A 22,341-nucleotide genomic window follows, 5' to 3' on the forward strand; every position below is an offset into this window, starting at 1 on the left:
ACTCAACTGACCATATACACGTGACTACGTACCTGAACCGAACGAGCGACAACTATCAAGGACACACACGTGTCGTTGAACATGTACGTGTAAAAAGTGTATATTGAAGTGTTTTATTAGTTCGTATTGGACATATGTTGGGATATAGCTGACAACACATTCATCTATTACTTCAATGAAATATTGTCAGGTGAGTGCAGTGTTTATTTTCAATTTGACATTGTTATTTGCAATATCGGGGCATATGTATCTGAGACAAGATATGTTTAGAATGTTACACGTGTGTCAAGTGTCCCGTGCTTTATATAGGGGGTTGGCCAGTGAAGGTTACTAAGCAGAGCAAAAGAAAAATGGCTGCCACTTCCTTAGATACCACACTGTCATAACTAGGGGATATCTCAGAAACAATTTTTGAAAAAAAAATATTTCGTTAATATTTTTTTTTTAATTTCAACTGCATGTTTTTAACTTGCATTGTCAGCTTTAAGGAGGAGTAGGAATTTAAAACTAAAATTACAAATTTTTACTACTTTTAGGACCCCATCCCTCAGCCCCTAGGGGTCGGCCTATCTGCAATAATGTAGCTCAAAAGACTATTAGACAGAAAATGGTGTCGTCTTTAGAGCTACAATCGGTGCCTATTACTGCTAATGAAGCAAAGTAATGATTATGCAAACCATTATAAAAGGTTTGTTTGCATTTTATCGTACTTGTTTGATATCGCCAACCTACTAGACAATAAAACTGAATCACATAAAATATCAATTCTCATCGAGGCATTATTTTTTTTACATAATGCATATGAAAAGCTTTCTGAAAAGAATTTATACGGCAAGCCCGCAAATTATGAATTTATTGTCTTGTGAGCGGTACGGCAGATATTAAGAATGGTAGTTATGTTTGTTTTGGACAAAAATAATATGTAAATGCATGTATACGCATAAAATAATTGGAAACCTACAAAAAAGTAGAGAAAACTATGCCCGAAGTGATTTTCGGAGGCAGTGCTCCACTACGACACATAGGGACCAATTCGTACCCGGCCGAAAGGTATAGTAGGCCGGGTAGGTATATTTGTTCTAGGGGTCGGCCCAGACTCATTTTATATAAAAAAATGATTGTCTTTTCCTAATGATGTTGCATACCAAATATGGATGAATCCATCTAATGATGAAGGAGGATTAGGATTTTAAAGCTTAAATTAAAAAAAAAAAAACCCTTTTGGGGCCCCGCCTCTCTGCCCCTAGGGGTAGGACCTATCTCATTTATATAAAATATGATTGTACTTCTCAAATGATGTTTCACACCAAATATGGATGAAATCAATCCAAGGATGAAGGAGGAGTTGGATTTTAATGCTTAAAATAAGAAAATTTGACATTTTGGGGCCCCATCCCTCCGCCTCTAGGGGTCGGACCAAGCTCATTTATATAAAATATGATTGTCCTTCCCAAATTATGTTTCACACCAAATATGGATGAAATCCATCCAAGAATGAAGGAGGAGTAGGATTTTAAAGCTAAAATTAAGAAAATTTGCCCTTTTGGGGCCCCACCCCTCAGCCCCTAGGGGTTGGACCAAGCTCATTTATATAAAATATGACTGTCCTTCCCCAATGATGTTTCACACCAAATATGGATGAAATCTGCTTAGTGGTTAAGGAGGAGTAGCGTTTTAAAGGAAAAAGTTTACGTACGACTGACGGCGCACGGCGGACGACGACGGACGAAACACGATGACTATAGGTCATCCTGACCCTTCGGGTCAGATGACCTAAAAACAGAAAACCGTGTAAAGGGAGGCAATTTAATTTTTTTATTTAAAAGCAACAAATATTAATACATGTACAATGTATATCAATATAACATACTACATTTTTTTTAAATATTTAAATCACTGGTAACATTTTGTTTGGGAGAGGACATTTAATACCGTAAGTGTTTTTAAATTTAGATCATATGCTATAGTCTGTGAGACGTACAGGATTTATGACACCCATCATTATGTTAAAAGCTTACTGGAAATACCTTTAATTCTCTCTTTAATTAAATATAATCAAATTACTGATAAGATAGTGTCTGGTAATCAATAGGAATCTGACATGGTCTGGTATGCAGACATATATAGAATATGTCAACCAATCATCATCACAAGGCTTGCCGAGTGTTTACCAGCTGATCATGAACTCTAACACGAAGGTTGGATTATACATGTTAACAATACAAACTTAAGTCTAATTAGTATTCTTCCCTACTTCAATATAAAGAAACTTTGGAATTAGAATAAATGTTTTAACTGAAGACCAAACTATACTGGCATTGAAACACGAGAATTACATCTTCTAAACAAAAACATAGGGGTAGAATGATTCCTGGCTTAGTATTCTTCTTGGAGTACCATACGATATAATCTAGTACATTATTGTCTCTCCATTTGGAATACATTATCTTAAATTAACATGGCAACATATCATCAGATTAACATTTTGTTATCTAATTGTCTTTTTAGCATCCATAAAAAGAAGACTGCATTGAGTTGATTGGAGGTCTCAAGAGTTATCTCCCCTGTACATGTATTATTTATTGTTGCATCATTACTGTTTGTAAGATGATATATAACTAGTAAAACAAAAAAATGGCATTACACTAACAAAACAAATAACAAAATATCCATTCTATTGTAACAATAAAAAATACCTATTCCAAGAGCAGGTAACTCCATAAAGAAAGAAAGTTAATTGGATAAACAGCTTTGCCAGCATGTGTAGAAACAGATGATGGCAACATTAAAGTTTGTCTGAAAGACAAGAGTCAATAATAGAAAATGCAATTTCAGATTCTTTTTATGCAACTGAAACTTAAATTTAGTTAAAAGCAAATTTTATTTGCAATTTTCTGTATGACATTGAATCTACCACACAAAAATGCTATTCATAATTGCACTTTAATCTCATATAGATTAACTTTCGTCCTGGCCACTGCTTTCATCTGAAGTACTTTCTTTGTGTTTATGTTCATTGGTCATCAAGGTCTGGCGAACATCTGTCAGCGCATATCCTAGGAGATTCTTGCCCCTCCATGTGCTTTTGTCCCATGCAAGTTTGTTGCTGGATGCCAAGCCGATGCCCCAGATACGATCTCTCGGACTAGCCTCTACCAGTATCTTGGGGTACGTATCCAGCAATTTCTTTTTAAGGTGGCTGTTTTGTGAAAACTGCAATATACCAATTAAAAACTCTTACAGAAGCTTATCAATACATTAAGTTTGATTGTGAAAAGTTGTTATTTTTGAATATACTATACAACTGTATATAGCTGGTACAGGGAATATTATTACTTAAGTATCCATCCTTATAAAAGAACATGCTGAGATTTGCCCACTAGACCAGACAAACATGATTTGAACACTGTTAAGAGGTTATGATGATTGCTTGTTTATACTGATGCTATTTTTATCTTGGCCAAATAAAAAGTAAAACATGAACGCTTAAGTTATTAAAAAGATCTAAAAAGGTAAAAAAAATAAAAAGTCTATTTCACCACTAGGCCTTGAATGAAAATCTATTTCATTATTCCCAGTATGATACAGGGTCTAAATATCTGGTTTCTAGGCCTCTCAGAAGTTGTTTTAATATTTTAACCTATTGGACACTTTTGACCATGAATGGTGGTCAAGGTGATTCTTTTGAACATTAGTTGCAGCCCTTCATCCAAGCATGCTACTGACCCAATAGCATGTCTTTAATTAAAAGATTTTGGCCTATTTGACCTGTTACAAAATGATACAAAACCCATAACCAATAAAATTGTGCTTGTATAATACCCTAAAATTGTGCTTGTGTAATACCTTGGCAATATTTCCTTTTTTCACAACATTTACACACTTATCACTCCAAACTTTTGGATCAAAGTTCCTGACTTTCCGACCCAATTTCTTCTGTGTAAAAGGTTTCGCTGCCTTCATAATAGCTTTAGCATGTTCATCGTCTCTAAAGGTCACTAAAATAAAACAAAGCAAACAGTAAACAAACCGAACAGTAAACAAAGCAAACAGTAAACAAACCGAACAGTAAACAAAGTAAACAGTAAACAAACCGAACAGTAAACAAAGCAAACAGTAAACAAACCGAACAGTAAACAAAGCAAACAGTAAACAAACCGAACAGTAAACAAACCAAACAGTAAACAAACTGAACAGTAAACAAAGCAAACAGTAAACAAACCGAACAGTAAACAAAGCAAACAGTAAACAAACCGAACAGTAAACAAACCAAACAGTAAACAAACTGAACAGTAAACAAAGCAAACAGTAAACAAACTGAACAGTAAACAAAGCAAACAGTAAACAAACCGAACAGTACACAAACCAAACAGTAAACAAACTGAACAGTAAACAAAGCAAACAGTAAACAAACCGAACAGTAAACAAACCAAACAGTAAACAAACTGAACAGTAAACAAAGCAAACAGTAAACAAACTGAACAGTAAACAAAGCAAACAGTAAACAAACCGAACAGTACACAAACCAAACAGTAAACAAACTGAACAGTAAACAAAGCAAACAGTAAACAAAGCAAACAGTAAACAAACCCAGCAAGCATTGACAAATGATGTACAGCATTCAGCCATTCTCAATATGTCTTGCACATTCTATATGCCAAGGAAATCCTCATTCATAAATAAAAAAATATCATACCGAGTCATTTTTATCAAGCTTAGAATTCCCCAAATATCAACCAATGCACTGTCAAAATTCTCCCTCCCCTATAAATGAAACATATACCATAAGCTTAACCAGATAAATCACGTCAGTAATCAACCCCAATCATTGTGACACACACTGAAATCCTATTTATATTTACCCATTTTTTTTAAAATGCAATACCCAGCTATTTACATTATTATTATAGCAGCTATCCTGAATGAACATGACAGATAAACGAGAACAACATTCGTTACTAACAATTGTTTTACCATACATCAAGCTACACAATATAATAGAAATTGGTTGGTATATTTCACTTACATTCTGGCTGACAGTTTTACTAGTATAAATATTAACCTAAACAAATATTTCGACCAAATAGGGCCCAAGGCATTAAAAAAAATAAAAAATGAAAAGGTGTTAATAAGATGACATTATTGCAAATCTGTACAGTTCTGGTCTTTATTTATGCCTGGGCAATTGAAATCAAGGCCTCAAAAATGGGTAGGTCGCTTATAGGGACATGGGCGTTTATTGGGTCAGATACGGTACATATATTATGTCAGACATTTGAATATACCCATAATGAATGTGTCTTACAAGCTTCTGGCATAAGTCACCCTCCCCTATAAATGAAACATACTATAAGCTCCTATAGAAAGTATGCAATGAGATCAATCACGTCAGTAAGCATCCCCAATCATTGTGACACACACGGATAGGGAAATCAGGTGGTGTATATACGTAGTGATTATAGCCACTCGCCTTTCATCTAACCGGCCAGGGTTTGATCCCCCGCATGGACGTGAAAAGGTTAGGGATCAACTGCCCGATCACATGAGTTTTCTCCGGGCACTTCAGTTTCCTCTCGCACTAAGATCCCTTGTGCGCTTACATAAGGGCCATTGAGAGTGATTTGCATAAGTTGTATAACTTGTTTCATAATCAATGTAAAATAAATAAAGTTTATATGAAAAAGGGGGAGGTTCCCTTATAGGGACATTTGCGCTTACATGTATTGGGTCGAATATAGTATGTCAGACATTGGATTATAGTATACCCATATTGAATGTGTCTTACAAGCTTTCTGGTGCATCATGTATTGTTCAGCACAGTTGTACTTGACTCCATCAACAGTGAATACAGCTGGGTGAAACTGACTAAACGGCGACTCTTCCCTCCAGAAAAATTCAAAATCTTCTCTCTTTGTTCCTGCAGGTAGTTTTGGTGTTGATGATTTCCCCTTCATGAATGTATCCATTTTCATTTGTTTTGAAGAAGAGGGCTTTTGATCTTCAATGGAATCAGATCCTGTACCTTAGGGAAAAAACAGTTTTACCAAAATATAGGTCACATATATCAGTTTCTAATTTCCACATTTCTTATTGGTCTGTTAATAAGTTGAAAATTACTCTAAAAAGAATGCAACATATTAAAACATCTGATTATATCGATGTGTGTGGTTTACAAAAGTATATTGTAATATCAAAGTATAATTATGTTCCAAGTAATTTATGTATGTCTGTAGGATACACATTACTTCAAATCATAAACATGGAACAAGGTAGTAAGCTTAACCAGTAATTTGAAGATAAAATATGTCAAATTTTCAAGGTAGTCTGCCCCTTTATCAAGACACACATAAAAAAGCAAGGTCAAATGATAAAGAATTAAAAATAAAAAAGTATGAAATGACAAAGGAGACAAATATAATAAAGTTGAATGCAATAAACCCATCAGAGAGCAGATCCTGTTTGCAGAATCGGTGAGGTTTGGTCATGATACTATACCTTCGACGAATTATCCTATTCTACATTATAATCTGTAATTTTGTATACTGATTTGTAAAGTTAATTACACATACATAATATATTATTAACCATGTCAATATTGTTGTCAGCACGGAACAGCCAGGGATTATTATATATCCTTTTCTAAATATTAATTGATCTCATTTCAGGTTCCTGCAGTTGTAAATAATCATAACTACTTTACAGTGTACATAAAAATAATTTTAATAATGATTCATCAATTTATCAGTACATGTACTTTTTTTTCAAATGTAAAAAAGAATAGTAATTGTGACTATCGTGATATTTTTCAGTCAATAAATACCTAAATAAATAAAAATTGTGCAGTGGAAAAAATATTATGAAGATATCTAACCCTACAGGCTACAGTATTGAGATTATTTTTGAAATTTTACAATTTTAAAGGCCCACTAGGCCTACCTTTCCGAAACGGTTTTCAATTTTTAAAATGGTAATGTAAAACGAGATCTTACTGTTAATAATACACGTATCATCACCTTCTGAACAATTTGATTAAATTAAATAAAATCTTAACTTTCATGTCTTAAAAAAAAATCTAAAAACCCTGACAAACATTGGACAAAACGTACACGACAAAATATACAAAAACGAAAGTAGAGTGTTCGATACCTAAAAGCGCGCGCAAATGATAAAATACTTACTCCTTTTGGTTGAAGCCATACTAAATATTATTCTGTTGTATTGCAGACAATTAACAACACGATTAATTCCTCGTATTGCAATCATGAAGTCTTAGCATGTTCAATTCCGCGTATTCACACATTCAAGATCTGTTTACCGTTTCCTCCAAGCACTTTCAACGGATTTGAAAACTAAAAAGTGAAAGAAATGACTGTAAATATGTCCGGACTGACGTAACACTGTTTTATTTTGTATGTTTTTATGGATTGGTTTTTGTTTGGTAATTTTAATACTACAGTTGAACTTTTATATTATTTTGAATATAATATTTAATTTTTGGCAGATTTTTTTATCGCAAACTTGAAAATCCGGATATTTTCTTTTCCTATTCCAGTTCAAAATGATTCGACTATTACTCATATCCAGTTTCCGCTCAGTTAAGTAAGTTTGTGCAATATTCTCGTGTATTAGGGGTTAGTAGCCTATAAAAACTGTAGCCTTTTTAATGATCAGCATCAATCCTAGTTGATGCCTTATTTTGACATTATCACGGATAATTTTGCGTCAGACATATTTTGTGTCTTTTTGGGAGGCGTGAGAGGTAAGACGAACGGATAAGTCAAACCGAAAGTAGAACATTGTCCATAAGGAGCTCCCAGAGGATCACTCATTATCAATGAAATAGATTTCGTACACATATACTTCGTACATGCATTTAGTGGAATGACTAGTCAGTATATTCAAAGCCATGTGTTTTTTCTTCTCATTGAGTTAGCCCCTGTGTTATATTAGGCCTATTACATTTCTATCAGCATGTACAAATTGTACTAGTAGTATTACTAGTAACATTCAAATTCTCCTGTTCTAATTTTCTTACCCTTTTTGGAATACCGTTTTAATGCATAAGACAAACTGTATGCTTATGTAAATGTATGACTTGGTTACTGTGCTTTTGAATCATGGTTATTTGTTCCATTTTTCGCAGTGGTACATTATTGTATGTGTTAATACATAGTATATATATATATGTACATGTACAGTTTGTAATTATATGTTTTTTTTTGCATTATTGTTTCTCATTGAATTTAAACTTCATGTGGAAAACAATTATAAATCATTCAAAATTTATGATAATTGTTGTCATTTCTTTGCAGGATATTTTCCCAGTCCTTACAGCATGTAACTTAAAGGAAAGAGCTATTACATGTACATACATATTTATAAGAATTACTTCTAGATCATCAATATTAGGATAGCTATGAATTATGCAGCAGCAGTAACATGCCAAGGCAGTGGCAAAGCAGGGAAAGTGACACCAACTGTACAAGGAGCGCGATTATATCCAGAATTACCTAAAGATGATTTTCCACCCCTATCATCTAAAGATAATATACCTACAAATCTTACACCTCTTACCACAGAAAGATCAGTTAATTGTGTCTCGACTACCCTTACACATATGTCAGGATCTGTAGCTCAGAGAGAAACACAACACAGTACAAATGATGACAACCGACAGAGTCAGGGCGGTTTTAACCAGGAACATGTCAAATGTGAGGAAGGCTGGCAGAAAATCAATATCACAGATCAGTCTAAACAAAACAGTCAAGATTTACAAGATATTATTAAAATGTTACAGCAGTCATCTACATCAGAAAAAAAGGAGAATAGTTCTCCTTTAAGTCCTAACTCCCACCAGGAAAATATGCAACTGAGAGAATCCAAACCCAGTGAGTTTGATTGTGGACCAAGCCATATGGTTACAAATCGACAGAGACCAGGGTCTGGATCTGAGAGAGACGTTAAACACAGTGAAAGTAATGATAGCCAACAGAGTCAGGATGGTTTAGACCAGGAACATAATAAATGTAGTGATTCTGATTATGGACCAAGTCATATGGATACAAATCAACAAAATCAACATTATTCCCATTCTGATGTCAACAAAGAACAGAGAAGGCATCCTGGACAACAAGATGTAAACAATGTATCAGTCCACAGCACTAGTTCTAGTCTGTCAGACCGAAATGTTTCTGGCCCCAAGAAGGAAGACAGCATTTCACAAGGCTACACCGGTAATGAACAGCACGGCAGAGCCAGTGATGACGTCAATGAAAGCCAAGATTTCAAAGAAAAGGAAATGCCCAAACAAAATATCCCTGAACAGAAGAAACAGAAAAGAAAAGGGATAAATGAAAATAGCGGTTTAACAGAGCATGTAGAAGGTAGTGAAAGAGGAGCCAGACCTAAAGACACCTACAGTCACCGTAGAGGACACTACCAGAGACATGACTGGGGCAATGTTGAACATTCAGAGGAAGCTTTTGAAGTAGATCCTGCCCTTGTAGAAAAATACAAAGATGATAATAAATCAAAGTTTGAGTATTTTTGGCGGAGTGAATCTGTGTACAGTCAATGGTGCATGACAGAATTTGTTGTGGATGAGAGAAAATACAATTGTGCAGAACAGTTCATGATGCACAGGAAAGCAAGTGAGTATACATGCATAGGCAAATTTAATGTTCTGACATGGGGGTCCCTATTGAGACATAATATAATGCTGTACATGCAGGTAAATAAATATTTGCCAATAATAAATAGCCTCACATCCTTTTACGTACCCCATAACCATTTCTTCTCATCTTTAACATAACAGGTATGTATCAAAATTTTAAGCAACACAAATCTACTCATTTTGAACATTAAGTTTATATTAAATAGCATTTATGCATGAACAAGTATGTTTTGTTATAAAGTGTTTTCATTAGTAGAGATGTACTAATGCTCTGTAATTGATTAGTTTTTGTCAGGTTATTTACACAAACAAAAAAAACCCATGAATATCCAAATATCTAACCCTCTAAGTTTTCATAACCTTTAGCTTACCTTAGTGTTTTCTGGGTCAATTATGGTAACTAAAAAGTACTCAATGTAAATTGTGTCAGTAAGTCAAGTGGTATAAGAAGGCTAGTAGGACAAAAATTCAGTTCATCAAACTTAAAGGGATAATTCACTCAGGCTAATTCTTTTACATAAGCCAGAAGCAAAATATGACATAAATGTATTGTTCTACATTTCTTATGAAACATATAACATAAAATATTGACAAATCCCACGTCATTGTTTAGTATTTTAATTAATATTGTTGAAATATCAAATCGTTGATCAATACGATTAAGCAGGTACAATACGGACGCTGTACCCATACCCGAGCCAAAGTCACGCACGTTAAACAAATAAACTACATAACCACTGAGGAGGTGATTAAATGATTTTTAGGCAAGGCAATTCACCTAATAAGTTAAACACACTACTCTCAGAGCGATGTGAGCAGTACTAGACAAAAGTTGCATTACTCTACCAGCAAGGCACAGGGTTCGGCATACAAGAAGTTCGACCACAATGTGTAATGGCGGACAGCGAGCGAGTTTGAACATCTACACACATGTCACAACCATGGGCTTTTCAGGCATATCACAGTTAAACCGACTTATCTCATTTCCATTAGAACAGGATTTTTCCCGATATATGTACAAATTTTAATGTTCTCTTAGACTGAATTGTCCCTTTAAAATAAAAAAATATCTTACTATCATGTGATTGAATATACAGTGGAACTCGGTTAATACGAACTCGAAGGGACCGAGATAAAACTTCGAGTTATCCGAGTGTTCGAATTAAGCGAGTTCTCATGTCTACTGACGATCTCTTTACTTAGTATATATAGACTAGTTCCATGGCGTAAAATGATGTGAACAAGAGAGATGTCAAAATCACCGATTGTAGTTGCAAAATTATAACAATAAAACGAGATATATATTTTGAAATGCTGTTCTACAGCAGATTTATGGAGAAAAAAAATCGGCATTTTCGGTGAACACGTTGTCCAAAAAATCTCATTTCGAGTTATAAGAACATTTTATGTATGATTTTTGTCATTTGGACCCAAAATTTACTTCATATTATCTGAGTTCTTCGAGTTTTCCGAATTCGAATTATCCGAGTTCTTCAAGTTTTCCGAATTCGAATTATCCGAGTTCTTTAAACAAAGATAAAGAGGGAATTCGGCCGGGACCGGCAAAGTACTTCGTATTAAGCCGGGTTGTCGAATTATCCGAGTTTGTATCAACCAAGTTCCACTGTAAATTAAAAAATTTCCCAACATTACAAATGCTTTGATTTAGTAAAGGTATTGCTACTGGATACAGTTTCAAAGAATACTATTTCTTTCCTTTGAAATAAAACAAAACACTTCTTTGGCCTTAAAATATGAAGTTATAATCCCACATTTTCTTATGTTTTTCAGTGACAACAGAAGAAGGCTGGAGAATGTTTATTTTTGTATCAATACAAAAAGCATTGTATTAAAATGTTTGTTGTTGTTTCCAGTGTTGTTTGAAGACTTTAAGACTGCAAAAAAAATTATGGAGACTAAGTCACCTAGGAAACAGAAGCAACTCGGACGTCAGGTGAGGTACTTTGACGAGGAATTATGGCAAGCCAACTGTGACGCCATTGTGGAGGAAGGGAACATGGCTAAGGTTGGTCCAGATTTTTGTTTGTTTGTTATTTTTCTGCATAATGTTGATTTATCTGCTCCGAGTGGCACACACAGTAATGTTTTTTTTAATAATCTATACTTATTCAAAGGACAAGATAATCCTTTAATACGTAGTTTATGGCTTGTCAAAATCGAGTATTAGAAAGGAATTCATACACATTGAAGCACTAATTTATGTTCAATTTTACTGAAACACTAATTATAAGCCTGGTGTCTATTAAAGGGCACAGGTTGCCAGCCAAAAGCCCATATTCACAATGTATATTAGGTAGAGCCATTAAACACACATTGTACATGTATGCTGTGGGTTTAATAATCATATATGGAAATACCTTGATTTTCCTTTCGTCTGAAGAAACCCTGAAGGCAAGTGAATTGATAAGCTGTACACTCTACAATTTGTGAAAACAATATGTGGCAGCTGCTAGCTAGGTCTTATATTATCTCAGCAATTGCTAGGGCTTAAAAATTGAAAGGTGAAAAGAAGACAGATGAAAAAGTTTAGCATCAGAAACAATGCACTTTTTAAATTCTGATATATGTATATTTGCATATGGTATATTAAAGTCCATTGACCAATCATATGATGAGGACTGCTGTATCTAAATGGTTAAAGTGCCCTATATACCAATTTATGATTTCCATCTCTGGGCTAAAAGCTTAGAGTATAAAGTCTGTAGGCGTCTGACAACAATAACTGGCAGTGTAATTTTTCTCCAGTAACCTTCATCTACCACTACCAGAGTTACATCCATCTACCAGAGTTACTTCCCTCTATGAGAGTTACATCCCTCCATCAGAGTTACAGTCAAACCTGTCATATGTGACCTTCTAAAGGAGGCAGTAAAAAGGTCACATATGACAGGTGACACGTAAATGGAAGTTAAAATTGATTTATTGATATGAAATGCAAAACGGTACATAATCTGCAGCACATCTTAAATTAAAAAATATACATAAAAATACAACTACATATAGAATTAGGAATTTAAATGCATTCAAATAAATTAAGGCAATTGAAACTGTCAATAAGAAATCTGAAGCAAGTTATTAAGATGGAACTTAATATCCATCACACATCATACTTCCCTCTACCAGAGTTACATCCCTCTGTCAACATTACATCCCTCTACCAGAGTTACTTCCTTCTGCAAGATTTACATCCCTCTGTAAGAGTTGCTTCCCTCTACCAGAGTTTCATCCCTCTGTCAGAGTTACATCCCTCTGTCAGAGTTACATCCCTCTATCAGAGTTGCTTCCCTCTACCAGAGTTAGTTTCCTCTGTAAGAGTTACTTCCCTTTACAAGAGTTACTTCCCACTGCCAGAGTTACATCCCTCTGTCAGAGTTACTTCCCTCTACCAGATTAACATCCCTCTACCAGAGTTACTTCCCTCTACCAGTATTACTTCCCTCTACCAGAGTTACTTCTCTCTGTCAAAGTAACACCCCTCTACCAGAGTTACTTCCCTCTACCAGAGTTTCTTCCCTCTACCAGAGTTACTTCTCTCTACAAGAGTTACTTCCCTCTGTCAGAGTTACCTCCCTCTACCACAGTTACTTCTCTCTACAAGAGTTACTTCCCTCTGTCAGAGTTACCTCCCTCTACCAGAGTTACTTCTCTCCGTCAGAGTAACATCCCTCTACCAGAGTTACTTCCCTCTACCAGAGTTACTCCCCTCTACAAGAGTTACTTCCCTCTGTCAGAGTTACCTCCCTCTACCAGAGTTACTTCTCTCTGTCAGAGTTACTTCCCTCTACCAGAGATACATACATCTACCATAGTTACTTCCCTCTACCAGAGCTACTTCCCTCTACCAGAGATACATACATCTACCATAGTTACTTCCCTCTACACGAGTTACTTCCCTCTGTCAGAGTTACCTCCCTCTACCAGAGTTACTTCCCTCTACAAGAGTTACTTCCCTCTACCAGAGCTACTTCCCTCTACCAGAGATACATACATCTACCATAGTTACTTCCCTCTGTCAGAGATACATACATCTACCATAGTTACTTCCCTCTACAAGAGTTACTTCCCTCTGTCAGAGTTACTTCCCTCTACCAGAGATACATACATCTACCATAGTTACTTCCCTCTACCAGAGCTACTTCCCTCTACCAGAGATACATACATCTACCATAGTTACTTCCCTCTACAAGAGTTACTTCCCTCTACCAGAGATACATACATCTACCATAGTTACTTCCCACTACAAGAGTTACTTCCCTCTGTCAGAGTTACCTCCCTCTACCAGAGATACATAATCTACCATAGTTACTTCCCTCTGTCAGAGATACATACATCTACCATAGTTACTTCCATCTACAATAGTTACTTCCCTCTACCAGAGTTACATACCTCTACTAGAGTTACTTCTCTCTACCAGAGTTACTTCTCTCTACCAGAGTTACTTCCCTTTACCAGGGTTACCTCCCTCTACCAGAGTTACTTCTCTCTACCATAGTTACTTCTCTCTACCAGAGTTACTTCCCTTTACCAGGGTTACCTCCCTCTGTCAGAGTTACTTCTCTCTACCAGAGTTACCTCCCTCTTCCAGAGTTACTTCTCTCTACCAGAGTTACTTCCCTTTACCAGGGTTACCTCCCTCTGTCAGAGTTACTTCTCTCTACCAGAGTTACTTCCCTCTGTCAGAGTTACCTCCCTCTTCCAGAGTTATTTCTCTCTACCAGAGTTACTTCTCTCTACCAGAGTTTCATACCTCTACCAGAGTTACTTCTCTCTACCAGAGTTACTTCTCTCTACCAGAGTTACTTCCCTTTACCAGGGTTACCTCCCTCTACCAGAGTTACTTCTCTCTACCATAGTTACTTCTCTCTACCAGAGTTACTTCCCTTTACCAGGGTTACCTCCCTCTGTCAGAGTTACTTCTCTCTACCAGAGTTACCTCCCTCTTCCAGAGTTACTTCTCTCTACCAGAGTTACTTCCCTTTACCAGGGTTACCTCCCTCTGTCAGAGTTACTTCTCTCTACCAGAGTTACTTCCCTCTGTCAGAGTTACCTCCCTCTTCCAGAGTTATTTCTCTCTACCAGAGTTACTTCTCTCTACCAGAGTTACATACCTCTACCAGAGTTACTTCTCTCTTCTAGAGTTACTTCTCTCTACCAGAGTTACTTCTCTCTACCAGAGTTACCTCCCTCTACCAGAGTTACTTCTCTCTACCAGAGTTACCTCCCTCTTCCAGAGTTACTTCTCTCTACCAGAGTTACATACCTCTACCAGAGTTACTTCCCTTTACCAGGGTTACCTCCCTCTTCCAGAGTTACTTCTCTCTACCAGAGTTACCTCCCTCTTCCAGAGTTACTTCTCTCTACCAGAGTTACATCCCTCTGTCAGAGTTACTTCCCTCTGTCAGAGTTACATACCTCTACCAGAGTTACTTCTCTCTACCAGAGTTACATCCCTCTGTCAGAGTTACTTCCCTCTACCAGATTAACATCCCTCTGTCAGAGTTAAATCCCTCTACCAGAATTACTTCCCTCTACCAGAGTTACTTACTCCTGTTAGGGTTACATTCCTCTTACAACTTAAAAAAACTACTAATTTGGTACCCCCAAAAAGTGGTCTTATTAAGCATGTAAGGAGCGATTCCATAGATCCTGTTTACTCTTAAGGAATTTGTTTTATGATTACAGTTTAGTCAGAACAAAGAACTGTTGAACATAATTTGTGCCAGCAATCCTAAAATGCTTGTGGAGGCAAGTCCACTGGACAGGATCTGGGGAATAGGACTATCCAGTGATGACCCTCGAGCCTGGAACAGGGCTACCTGGAATGGTGAAAATAAACTCGGAAAAGCACTGACCAAAATCCGCTGTCAACTGATGTTAGAGAAGGGATTAATCTTGAAGGAAGAATATGACCAGCAACTCAAAGAGTTGGAGCACTGATTTGGAACATTAATCAATCATATTCTATTTTAAAACCAACAATTACTGAGGACTGTAGAAAATAAGGAAACCTGGAAGTGTGAGGTTTGAGATTGATATTATATCAGGATGATTAGCCATTTAAATTTTGCTGTCACTACCATACTGAAAGCAAAACAGCTGTTCACTTTTAAATATTACAGGTCTGCTGAAATTTATAACATCTGTTATTAATTTTGATTTAAAAAAAACCGAAAGCAGCTAAGAGCAGCGGGGAACAGCAGGGAGCATCTTTCCAAATATTAGTGTATGTTATGCATAACACAGTCAATGAATTACGCAGTCAATGTATGAGCATCGTCTGAAGATTTACCTTATACATACATTGTGTCAATGAATGGTATGGCTGTGTTTCTGATACTTTTCCTTTATCATTGGGATGAGGGAACTATACTAAGACACATTGTAGGTACACATTGACACTTATTGGTAAATACAATTGATTTTGTTGAATGTTGTTAAATATCTTTAATTGTTCTAACATGAGGGCTCAATTTTTGGTCCTTCCCAATAATCATGCTGATCGAATGTTATCAAATTTTAAACATTGTGATGTTGGATGATTTGTTATTTTACAATGGTATATACTCCAGGGGTTACTGTCACTGACATGATATCCACCCTTGGACTATCTCATAGTAAAACTGGAGGCATTAGAAGACACAGGTAATAAGATTCTTATATGCACTTCAATGGAATTATATAATGCTACACTGTGATTGACTGTGTTACTTAAATTGAAGTTGGGCGTCACTCTTTCTGTATTCTTCAAAGGAAGTCTCTGCAGGTCTGTGACTGGTCAGTTTTTTCTCTCCTGAACTGCCTCTAGATTTACTATGAGATAGTGCAGGGGTGGATATAATGTCATTGATAGTAACCTCTGGAGTATCGAGGATGCAATGGTCCAGACTGTAGATAGCATTCCACTGTAGTGTAATTTTTATCATATTTGTAATAAACCATGGAAACCAGAAGAAATTTTCCTTAATATATTTGTTTGCACATATATTCCGAACCAAACCAATTATATACCTAGGTTAATATATATTAGACTTGCATGGAATTTAATATATTTGTATTGCTGTAATATTTGTTTTATAAATTTTCTTAATGTTAATTAATTTTTATTATGGTAAGAAGTTTTGACTTCATGTTGTAACAAAGAGCTTTCAAAAACCAATCCTGTGATATAACTGTAAAAGCCTGTAATTGAAATACAATCAAACCTGTCTACAGTGACCATCTAGCCAAGGTTTCTTTACAGAGGTGTTCGCTAAGACAGATGTCACTCTAGATATAAAGTACATTAATTTGTGTGAAGACATGGAAGCAAACAGTGCATTTTAACAATTTTATTTCTTAATCTAAATTCACACAAATATATATATATGTATACTACATGCATAGCTTTAGGTTTATTTTGTCAGCTTTCAAATGCATATTATCACTTTAAACATGTACATATATAAATGTATTTTCTATGAATATTTTAAATATTGTGATAAACGAGTTAGATAAAATAATAATGAATGTTGAATTTTTGGATATTTGTGTATGTGTTTCACTTCAATATTTTATTTTGTATATTAACTGAATATTTAGTAGCTGCCAAGATAAAAATGTACATTTTGATTTTGAGCTCAAAGCCATCCCAGGCATTTGTCATAAGAACTGGCTAGAGATCAGTTGTTTTTTTGGGGGGAACATCCTCAGACTTAACTCTAATGACCATTTTTCTCCATAGCTTATCTTTGTAATATAGTATGTTTAATATTTTGAAGTATTTCAGAAAACATTTTCATAACAAATAATAATTTTTTGTCATCTTTAAGCAATATATGGAAAACTATTGGATAACAAGTACTGATATTATTCTGACATAGAACAGAATATAAGTAAATATTAGATATGTTCTGATTTTCCATAATTTTCATAGCTAATACATGGTGACATGATGTGCAATATATAGCATATTGACTTTGTGTTTCCATTTTTAAAAACATTGAGTTAATATTCCTTTGAGAACTTCATTGCCCAAACGCTGCATTCTTCAGGGAGGCGTTCTTTGACCAATGTTTTTCTTGTAATTATTATATAGATAAATATATATTAAGCCATAGTTTTTGTTATTTATTAAAGAAACGACCTATTTTATGGAAAAAGTAAGGACCTTTGTTTAGGTTCATATGGTGTTATATCTCTCTTGTAGAATTTAAAATTCTAGGAATGGGCTTAGGACATAGCCCGAGGTCATTATTTATTCTATTCAGGCAACACCATATGAACCTCAAAAAAGGTCCATAAATTATTTATATTTCCCCAAATAGCATCATGTCTTGTTACTACTTATAGTGTCCTGGTACACCAGAGGGGTTGTTTTTGGCAGCTGAAAAAATTAGCATTTTTAATCTTAATTGAAAAAAAAAGTGATTTAAACACATTCACATTCCTCAATCTGGCTAGAAGTATGACATAAGGTTTTCCTTTTAATTATTACAGTTATTTCATATATGAAAAATTGATTTAAATAATAATCCTACGAAATTAGACATATTGTACCAGCTATACAATATTTGGTAATTAAGAAATGTATCGCATTGGTCAATTAGATGAAAACTTTATCCTAGGAATTATAACACTTTATATATTATATATTCTTAATTTTGTTTTGCACTAGCTTTCATTTGAATTAGTGTTGCAATCTAATACATGTATGTGTCAGCTAAATTTTATTTTTCATTTTAATTTAACCAATAAGGGTTGTATACTTATATATATTAATATATACTTTGTAGTGAGGTCACAGATTTAAAAAAATATATCTATGTTTTAAAATTTGTAATTGTATATAATAATTCATTTGGCAATAATTTAACTATAGTGTGGTTCACTAGCATAAGAAGATAGATTGAAAATAGACTAATAATGATAATACATGTATGTATCTGTAAAATTTCCATGGTGTTCACCAAGGTGGTGTTTATGGTCTCTCACTTTTAAACTATTAATACACCAGGTCGACAATTTTAGGGTCTTAGTTCACTGGAATCAATTTTAATTCTCGAATATGCTTGCATATAATCTTAAGTACTTTAATCTAAGTGCATTTAAGACAAAAATTTAATCCTTCCCTTTATTCAAAATTTCTTATGCTACATGTAGGAACATCAATCCATTCTTTCTTTAATGTCCCTGCAATACAGTATATATGACACATTTCACTGTCATTAGAGTGCATATGCCCTATAAATACACCATATTGTAACATATATAGTACAGTAGTGATTGTTACTGGGACGCCTGTCAACAGAATATAGTGTTTAGTAATTATTTTAAACCTGTTTGCAGGCATTCTAATACCTGTATGTATATATATGTATATGCACGATCATGACCAATACTTGCATCATTCTATTGATTGTTATATGTTTTAATACAATAGTAGATGGTATCAATAATAAAGTGTATGCGATATGATTCTTTGGGACAATATTGTGATTGATTTTTCTTCTTCTTTTACAACAATTAACTCTTCTTATTCAATGAGAACAACTACCATAATTTTTAAACACTTAAATTAATTATGTATCAAATCCGAATGGCAGTGCTGAATTGCTGACGGAAACCAGATTCCTGTTGAGAAATTCCTTCAGATACATTTGTATGTTTATAGATACACAAACATTTAATGATTTAAATACATGATTATAACATAAATTATGTTATAATCATGAATTTAAATCATTAGATGTTTGTGTATCTGTTAACAAACAAATTTAACATTATCATAATGTTAAAACTACATTTATGTACGTGTGTATGCGCTAAATGAGAAATTGTGTGATCCTGTTCCTCATCATCAAGGGTATCAAAATGGTATCAAAATCACCCAGTATAAATCTTACAAACTGGCATGGTCAACGACACCATGGATTTGTACCTGAACAAGCATATGTTAAGTACGTGTACTTGTTAAGGGTCAAAACAACATAAATAAATCTAGATATCAAGATTTTACATGAAACAAGACGTTTCCTGTATACATGGATTAAAAATTATTTAAGATGCTCCACCACCGACGGGCTATAAACGATACTCATCATTTGATATATATATATATATGCTTAATTAACACAAAATAATATGAAATTATTCATTTTGCCTTTTGTGCATACGCAATCAGTACTTCATTCCATATAGGACTTAGTGCCACGGAATATTTCGGAATGCAATTAATTATTTTTAGTATTTTTAGCTAGAAATAAAATTAGAACCTCAAACTTTTCAATGGTGGTAATTGTGTAAAGTAAGTAACTTTTTTAACTGAAGGAAAATATTAAATCGCCTGATCCTGTATTTGATAGAGAAAAAGTACCGTTTGTCAGCGATGGAACAACTTTAAGTAACCCTTTCTGTACACTGATATACATGTAGCTCTTGACCTGATTTATTTACATTGGTGGTCTATTTATATGCTGAAATACATGAGTACAAGAGACCATATAACTTTAAATATTAAAGTATGTGATCTTAGCACTTAACAAATAATCATTCTTCGGCTTCAATTTGACACTTCCAAGACAAAACAAGTCTTTCCCGCGTGTACTTATCAGCATATTTATACAATAATGTCCGGTGTAAGAAATTATATATATTCCGGTACAATGTACATTTCCGGTGTATCACATACAATGCACAGAATCAGACAAAATCTCTACAGCTGATTAATAAGTTCCGGCGTATAGACATATAAAATTAATGTGTATACATATACATAGATGTACATGTACACAGTTTCACAATACTTGTGTGCTGTTTGGTACCATTGGTTTTATATATGTAAAATGTGCAAAAACAAATTTGCGTCGTTACTTCCTAAGTAAATGTCTATTTATAATGTATACATAAAAAGTTACCCGATAAAGTTATAAGCACAAAGATTACAACTTATACACAAATAAAATTCACCGAAGTCCAAATGATGTGCCAAAATACTAAAAACACTGTACAAAATGAAGTTTGTTTATTGTGTGGGCTTTGTCTCCCTTTAAACACTTTCTTTCAAATTGTTTGCAATTTTTGTCCTCTGGTACGAACTCGAGATTTTGTGACATCGATTAATGTTGATAAATGCTAATCCCAACCACAGGGATATGTGAAAAAGTTACTTTTTTTTAAATTATGGCCCCCAACAGAGTGCTCTAAGACCATTTTTAGGCGTTTTAGGGGTCTAGATAAAAACATCGGTAAGTACGTTAAGGGTGGAAAGCTCCCAGACTATAAATTCAAAAACACATTTCTAGCATATCTTCATAAAAACTCCATGATGAATTTTAACTTGGCGACCGCGAACAATTTTTAGTAATTTTTGTCCGAATGGGGCATATAATATATTAGTGACGGCACTTTGCATAGATGTGTAGGATGATTTTGAGAGGAAAATTATCGCTCTTTCCAACGAAGTAATTATAACCGTTTTTATGAAGATGTGCTAGAAATGTGCTTTTGTAGCCGCCAAAGCTAGGTCGGGTATGATTTTTGAGTCTGGGAGCTTTCCATCCTTTACGTATAGTACACTGTATAAAGTATATTTACCGGTTTTTGATCTAGACCCCTAAAACGCCTAAAATGAACCGAGGGCACTCTGGTGGGTCCTTAATTATATAATCTGTAACTAATTCTCAGATCCCTGTGGTAGTCATATTATTATGAAAATCTATAGTGTAACAAGCACATTACATTGTACAAGCACACACATTTGAAGCGACTTACATGCACGCGTCGTATTCGTAAGAATGGAACACAAAAGATAACGGGCACATTAAACAAATATACATACGAATTTGCATATACTTAAATGCTTGGGCTGTGGAACACAATCGGAGTTCTCTGGCAAAATCATTAAAGTGCGGCTGAACTTGGAACCGAGGGGCTAAGGGTACAGAACAGAATCATGAACATTTGATGACTTAGTCAGACACTTGGAGTTCACTGTAATATTCACATACATGTGGTAATCATTACACATATATGTATTTAATCTGATGTATAATCACAAATGATTCGGTTTATTTTTGATTATCATTGTAACAGTCTTGACATAGGGGATTTTAGTATTGAAGGCAAGTTGAGAGTAGTGGAATAAAAATAGACTGTATGTAATAAAGTTATATATATATAAAAAAACAACAAATAAATAAAATATAAAAAATAAAGAAAAAAAAATTACATACTGACAAACAAAAGAATACTTTTTACTATGTTGCAAATTTTACCAAAATATTGAAAATAATAATACTTCCAATGTAAAGGTGTTAATTTTACAAAGTATAACTAAAAATGAACATTGGCAACATTACCGAAAATCACGAGATTTACGTCTTCTGTAGGGTAAATTTAAAGATGCCCCACCGCCGACAGAGTATAAATGATATTCATCATTTGAATAATAATTGGTGTTTAATCGTGTATATATATGCCTAATTAACACACACAAAAAATAAAATGATTTGTTTCGCCATTGATGCATGCGCAATCAGTACTTCATTTCATATAGAATATAGTGACATGGAATTTTTTCGGGATGCAATTAATTATTTTTCATATTTTTAACTTGAAGTAAAATAAGAAGCTCAAACTTTTCAATGGTGATAAATGTGTAAAGTAAGTAA

General features: G+C 34.5%; 2 protein-coding genes across 3 annotated transcripts; one reads left to right on the forward strand and one right to left on the reverse strand.

Moving 5' to 3' along the window:
* Positions 1-1,792: 1,792 nt before the first annotated feature.
* LOC138325823 (N-glycosidase YbiA-like) lies at positions 1,793-7,344 on the reverse strand. The gene is made up of 4 exons (XM_069271753.1): positions 7,179-7,344; positions 5,786-6,022; positions 3,847-3,998; positions 1,793-3,213 (listed from the first exon to the last, which is right to left on the reverse strand). Exons 1-4 carry the CDS (start codon positions 7,261-7,263, stop codon positions 2,959-2,961), a joined length of 729 nt encoding a protein of 242 aa, XP_069127854.1. The 5' UTR covers positions 7,264-7,344; the 3' UTR covers positions 1,793-2,958.
* Positions 7,345-7,561: 217 nt separating this feature from the next.
* On the forward strand, positions 7,562-19,148 carry LOC138325822 (uncharacterized). 2 transcript variants are annotated; one of them, XM_069271751.1, is made up of 4 exons: positions 7,562-7,599; positions 8,313-9,650; positions 11,548-11,699; positions 15,377-19,148. In XM_069271751.1, exons 2-4 carry the CDS (start codon positions 8,417-8,419, stop codon positions 15,629-15,631), a joined length of 1,641 nt encoding a protein of 546 aa, XP_069127852.1. In that variant the 5' UTR covers positions 7,562-7,599; positions 8,313-8,416; the 3' UTR covers positions 15,632-19,148. The 2 variants fall into 2 exon arrangements, with proteins under 2 accessions (XP_069127852.1, XP_069127851.1); XM_069271750.1 differs by having other exon boundaries at positions 7,587-7,759.
* Positions 19,149-22,341: the final 3,193 nt, after the last annotated feature.

Source organism: Argopecten irradians, chromosome 6 (genome assembly GCF_041381155.1).
Source record: "Argopecten irradians isolate NY chromosome 6, Ai_NY, whole genome shotgun sequence".
Lineage (NCBI taxonomy): Eukaryota > Metazoa > Mollusca > Bivalvia > Pectinida > Pectinidae > Argopecten > Argopecten irradians.

Excerpts from the sequence above, each read along its gene's own strand:
- LOC138325822 (XM_069271751.1), top strand. The coding sequence starts at position 8,417 with ATGAATTATGCAGCAGCAGTAACATGCCAAGGCAGTGGCAAAGCAGGG. Across the intron at positions 9,651-11,547 it reads CATGATGCACAGGAAAGCAA|TGTTGTTTGAAGACTTTAAG; the intron begins GTGAGTATACAT and ends TGTTGTTTCCAG. Across the intron at positions 11,700-15,376 it reads AGGAAGGGAACATGGCTAAG|TTTAGTCAGAACAAAGAACT; the intron begins GTTGGTCCAGAT and ends TTATGATTACAG.
- LOC138325823 (XM_069271753.1), bottom strand. The coding sequence starts at position 7,263 with ATGATTGCAATACGAGGAATTAATCGTGTTGTTAATTGTCTGCAATAC. Across the intron at positions 6,023-7,178 it reads TATGGCTTCAACCAAAAGGA|GTACAGGATCTGATTCCATT; the intron begins GTAAGTATTTTA and ends TTTTTCCCTAAG. Across the intron at positions 3,999-5,785 it reads CATGATGCACCAGAAAGCTT|TGACCTTTAGAGACGATGAA; the intron begins GTAAGACACATT and ends GTTTTATTTTAG.